Source organism: Callospermophilus lateralis, chromosome 6 (assembly GCF_048772815.1).
Source record: "Callospermophilus lateralis isolate mCalLat2 chromosome 6, mCalLat2.hap1, whole genome shotgun sequence".
NCBI lineage: Eukaryota > Metazoa > Chordata > Mammalia > Rodentia > Sciuridae > Callospermophilus > Callospermophilus lateralis.
In genome coordinates, this window is record NC_135310.1 from 73,504,697 (window position 1) to 73,510,696 (window position 6,000).

The 6,000-nt window shown below is 42.4% G+C and overlaps 1 protein-coding gene across 4 annotated transcripts in view; it reads right to left on the reverse strand.

Moving 5' to 3' along the window:
• The window catches only part of Ankrd6 (ankyrin repeat domain 6), a 59,041-nt gene extending 55,549 nt beyond the window's left edge, over window positions 1–3,492 (reverse strand). For all 4 annotated transcript variants that reach the window (XM_076859923.2, XM_076859922.2, XM_076859921.2 and 1 more), the window contains exon 1: window positions 3,373–3,492. In XM_076859923.2, the coding sequence (XP_076716038.2) occupies window positions 3,373–3,492 (120 nt within the window). The remainder of the gene's footprint in view (window positions 1–3,372) is intronic.
• Window positions 3,493–6,000: the final 2,508 nt, after the last annotated feature.

Here is a 6,000-nt window from a genome sequence, read left to right on the forward strand (position 1 = left end):
ATCCCTTTCTCTCGCCATGCACAAAAGTTAACTCAAAGTGGATCAAGGAACTTGATATCAAATCAGAGACATGGCGTCTGATAGAAGAAAAAGTTGGCTATGATCTACATACTGTGGGGTCGGGCTCCAAATTCCTCAATAGGACACCCATAGCACAACAGTTAATAACTAGAATCAACAAATGGGACTTACTAAAACTAAAAAGTTTTTTCTCAGCAAAAGAAACAATAAGAGAGGTGAATAGGGAGCCTACGTCCTGGGAACAAATCTTTACTCCTCACACTTCAGACAGAGCCCTAATATCCAGAATATACAAAGAACTAAAAAAATTAGACAATGAGATAACGAATAACCCAATCAACAAATGGGCCAAGGACCTGAACAGAAATTTCTCAGAGGAGGACATACAATCAATCAACAAGTATATGAAAAAATGCTCACCATCTCTAGCAGTCAGAGAAATGCAAATCAAAACCACCCTAAGATACCATCTCACTCCAGTAAGATTGGCAGCCATTAGGAAGTCAAACAGCAACAAGTGCTGGTGAGGATGTGGAGAAAAGGGTACTCTTGTACATTGCTGGTGGGACTGCAAATTGGTGCGGCCAATTTGGAAAGCAGTATGGAGATTTCTTGGAAAGCTCGGAATGGAACCACCATTTGATCCAGCTATTCCACTACTCGGTCTATTCCCTAAAGACCTAAAAAGAGCACACTATAGGGACACTGCTACATCCATGTTCATAGCAGCACAATTCACAATAGCAAGACTGTGGAACCAACCTAGATGCCCTTCAATAGACGAATGGATAAAAAAAATGTGGCATTTATACACAATGGAGTATTACTCTGCATTAAGAAATGACAAAATCATAGAATTTGGAGGGAAATGGATGGCATTAGAGCAGATTATGCTAAGTGAAGCTAGCCAATCCCTTAAAAACAAATGCCAAATGTCTTCTTTGATATAAGGAGAGTTACTAAGAACAGAGTAGGGAAGAAGAGCATGAGAAGAAGATTAACATTAAACAGGGATGAGAGGTGGGAGGGAAAGGGAGAGAGAAGGGAAATTGCATGTAAATGGAAGGAGACCCTCAGGGGTATACAAAATTACATACAAGAGGAAGTGAGGGGAAAGGAGGGAAAATATAAGGGGGAGAAATGAAGTACAGTAGAGGGGGTAGAGAGAGAAGAGGGGAGGGGAGGGGGGAGGGGGGATAGCGGAGGATGGGAAAGGCAGCAGAATACAACAGACTCCAGAATGGCAATATGTAAATCAATGTGCAACTGATGTGATTCTGCAATCTGTATATGGGGTAAAAATGGGAGTTCATATCCCACTTGAATCAAAGTGTGAATTATGATATATCAAAAACTATGTAATGTTTTGAACAACCTACAATAAAAATTAATTAAAAAAAAAAAAAAAAAAATCTAATTACCTCCCAAAGGGCCCAACTCCAAATTCCACCACATCAGGGACCAGGGTTTCAACATATGAAAGCTGGGGGGCAATTCAGTCTGCAGCAGTGGTGATGGTTGCACAATTCTGTAAATACACCAGAAATTACTGAATTGTACAATTAATAATGGGTGAGCTTCTCAGCCTGTAAAGTATACCTCAGTAAAGCTGTTTGTTTCCATTGCTGCAGCTCTGTCAATTTAGGAGAGACTCATGATGTCACTTCCTCACTTAATGGAAGGAAAACAAATGGCCCATTAAAATCACCTTCAGGACACCAAGTCCTGACTCAGTACAGTGGTCCAGAGGTAGCACAGAAGTAAGCTTAAGCTCTCATTGTTGTTGCTGTTTATGGTAGCACTGGGAACCAAGTTCAGGGCCTTATGAAGTTTATGTTAAAAACTTGTAGATGTCAGCCAGGCATGGTGATGCACACCTGTAATCCCAGCAGCTTGGGAGGCTGAGAGAGGAGGATCACGAGTTCAAAGACAGCCTCAGCAATTTAGCAAGGCTCTAAGCAACTCAGTGAGATCCTATCTCAATACAACATATAAAAGGGTTGGGGATGTGGTTAAGCAACCCTGGGTTCAAGCCCCAGTACCAAAAAAAAAAAAAAAAAAAAAAACCCACAATACAAAACAAAACTTGCAGACTATGTACTTTAATTATTGCTATCATTACTAGCTTTTCAGGATTGTTATATTATACCTGTTTTACAGTTGCAGAAACTGAAGCTCAAAAAAGCTAAGCAGCTTGCACAATCAGCAAACAAAGCAGAAATAAAACCTGTGAGCACATGCTGTAACTACAGAGTTCATATACTCTCTTGTTTGTGATTTCCTGGGTCCTGAAGAGCACTACGGGCAGATCACAAGAAGCCAGGGTTAAGGCTCACTCCATATTCAGTTATAAACAATTTATTTCTGTGCATCCCACTGTTAGGCTCCATAGGTGACCTACAAGCAGCTCAAGATCCTCTTTTTTTTTTAAACCTGTATGCAGTACAGAGAGTATATATGAGTAACTGAAAATGTGAGCTGGCCAATCTCTAGATGTTAACAGATGATACTGTTTGAAAATTAAACTCCGTCTCCATCTCTATAGCTCTCTGGGGTGGCCTGGAGGGTGGGCTTAGGAGCCTGACTCCATGGGTAAATTTGCATTTTTGCCTGGGCAAGTTACTCAAATCCCTTTGTGCCTCAGTTTCCTCATTTCCACAGTGGTGGTGAGGAGAGAACCTCCACTAGAGGGCTGTATGCTACAAGTTAGGTAAGTGCTCACCGTTGGTGATCCTCCACAGGTATATTTGAACTTGACATCTAACTGCATAGGACTGCCTTTTCTTGGCCTTGCTACAAAACTGCTTTTGACCAGTATGTTCTCTTGTCTGCCATGGTATCATCTGTTGGTGAGGGGAAAGCAATGTCCTCCGTAGTTTGCCATTCATTTTTCATTGACTCATAAAAATCAAAACCCAAAGAGGTGGTAGTGGTCATTTGGTCCAGGCTGTCACTGTGTACACAGGGACAGTGAGACTGTGCGGTGGGGATTTTCCCAACCACTAGCTGGCCCTAGGAGGCTTGTTTAATGTGATTATCACACATTCTGCCGAGTGAGCTTTTGTGTCCCAACTACTCCCAAGAGATTTCTTGTTCGTTTGACTAAAATAAGTAGGTAAGAAAAAAAGGCATGCTATGATTTTAAAGACTGTCAAATGCTAATTACAAGTTATTTCAGTTGAAAGATGGCAATGAAAGCATTTGTAATACCCCTCCTTTCTCCCCCAAACCTGTCACTGGACCGAAAGCCAGTTCTTTGAAAGCTGTGAATCAAAAACAACAGTTTTATGGACAATGGATAAGAGGTAGGCTAGTTCCCAGGGAATGGTTGCAGCGTTTTCCTCTTGTTACCTTGGTAACCGCTACCTTGGCGCCCTTGTTGATGAGCTGAACCACATTCTCCGCTTGGCCTTTGTACGCAGCTATGAGAAGGCGTTCTGAAAGCGCAGCGACCGCATCCTGCTGGCTCATGAATTAGGAGAGAAAGAGGTTTTCGGCAATACGGTGGACAAGTTCCTTCGGCTCAACACGAAGCCACTGGCCTGGGCTGGCATCCACGGGTAGAGATGTTCACGATCATTAGAAGGTGCCTTCTGTTTTATTTTTTTTTTACTATGCCATCTTCAGGACCTAGGGATTATAAAACAAAGCTGTAATCAGTGTCATCTGACACACAAGTACCCAAGAAACCATGCCTCTTTTCTAACTTAAGGGCATTTTGCTGGTTGCACACTGCAGGGAAGGAAGCCAAAGGGAGACAGGATGTGCAGCAGCACACCCTCCACGGCAAAACCCCTGAAGGGAGTTTCTAAGGGGAAGGCAGAATATGCTAAGCCCCTTTCTCTTTCGCCCACTCCAGCAAGATTCTCCAGAGAAGAATAACCGGACTTCAAGGATGGCTCTGCATTTTTGTCCTGGGTAGAAGAGGCCTAATATAATCTCCCAGACACCAGCTGGTTTACACACCCACCTCCAGCAGATAACCATACTGTGCATCTTTACCAACAACATCCTAGACCAGGTTTTTTGGGTACACTGCAGCTGGCCTGCTGATTCACAAAGTCAGGCTGAGGCTGGTAGACTACACCTCCCAGAGTGACAGATGGGATCTCTCCCTGGGGTTTTCTCGCTGCACTCATTGCAATTGTCTCCCTTTACCTTGTTCTTACTGTAACAGTACAGTCTCCGGAGTTCTGGAACAGATGGAGAGCTGGGCACAGGCTCCGCTGACTCCCAGTTCCAGATTGCCAAAACAATCCACCTTGGGACCCACATGGATGCTAAACCTGACAGCAGCTCTATCTATTCAGGAGAGGCTCATGGTGTTGCTTCTTCACTTAATGGAAAGAAAACAAATGGCCCACCAAAGTCACCTACAGGACTAAGTCCTGACTCTGGGCAGTGGTCCAGAGGTAGCAACCAGAAATAAACTTAAGCTCTTCTTTCCACCCAACGACCAAAATGAACAGATTTAAAAGATTGACTCCTCTCAGTAACCCCAGTCACCATTAGACCAAACCCAAGCCACTGATAACTGTTTCAAAGGGGAAGAGTTCTTTGGGCAGAAGAAGGGATGCTTAGAGATCTAACCGACTCCTGCTAGGAGAACAAGTAAGGACTTCTTTGTTTTTTAAACCACTTATTAAAACATCAACATATACAAATGGAAATAAAGTACTGTATCCAAAAAATACCATTCTTCAACCCAGACCACACCACACCTTCTAATTCTAAAGGTCTAGAAGATACCAGCATCTTTTACAACTGCTTCCAGCAAACTCAGTAATTCCTTCAGTCTCTAGAGATTAAGGCCATTTACCCTGACCTGGCTTGGAAAGGTCTTGGCCATATTGGGCTCAAGCAGTCATCTGGTCAACCACTCTGGGAGACTGGGGTTAAGGGCCCACACAGAGAACAGACATAGGACATCTCTGTCAGGACTATGGTGGGTTTTACAAATGGCATTTTATTACAGAAAGTGTTAGCCAAAAATAAATACTGTAACTTTAGAAAGATAATTGTTATACCCACAAAGCAATTTGTGCACCATTACATTTTCTTTTTGTTTTTCATCTCTAACCCAAAATGCAGGCAAAGGATAGCAAGGAGAGGAATAGAAGGAATATGGCAAACCCATCCTTCTCCTCACCAGACTCATTAGAAGCATGACAAATGTGAAGGTGACATCCAAAGCAGGGATGCCTCGAGTAGCTACAGTCACAGATCCTTGGAACGCATCAGAAATATTTCTGAACACAAAGGTCAATGAAAAAATAAAGTTAAGACTCAAAAACACAGAGATGGAGCAAGAAATTCCATTGAAAGTTTCTATAGCCACACTGTTTGGGCTTTATGCTTTCTAAATTGTCATAGTATTTGGAACTGATCTGTGTTTATCAACACAAGTACAACATCTTTTTATTTAAACCAATTATACTGTTTCTGCTTTGTTTACCCAAATATTGCAAAATCACTCCAGGCCCAAATGCAAGGAAAATACACAACATTAGACATGGGTTCCTAAATGATCTCCTTTCTCAGCCATTCTCTCCTTCATTCTACCCATTTGTTATCTCTGTACACTTGACCTTACCCCACCCCATTCCATTCCAGAACCTTTTATGCAATGGGTATTTAAGTCCAATGGCTCAGTTTATACAAAAATTATGCCTAAAATTCTACTCCATAGCTTAGCTCTTAAGGCTACAGACCTTGGCTGCAATTTTAGCCGAGGTCATACCAGCAGCATTGCTCAGCCTCTTCAGTAAGGGACACAAGGTCCAACTGGCTTCAGGTGAATTGATGGCCACTCCCCTTCTACCCTCCTGTCTCATGCAACAAATTCAGCCTCTCAGCCTGCATAAGAACTTCTGGCTGAGTGAGCCTTGTTTAGACGATTGCCATCTAAATGTCCAACCCATATCTTTTTTATTTTTTACTTGTAGTTGGACACAATTCCTTTATTTCACTTATTTATTC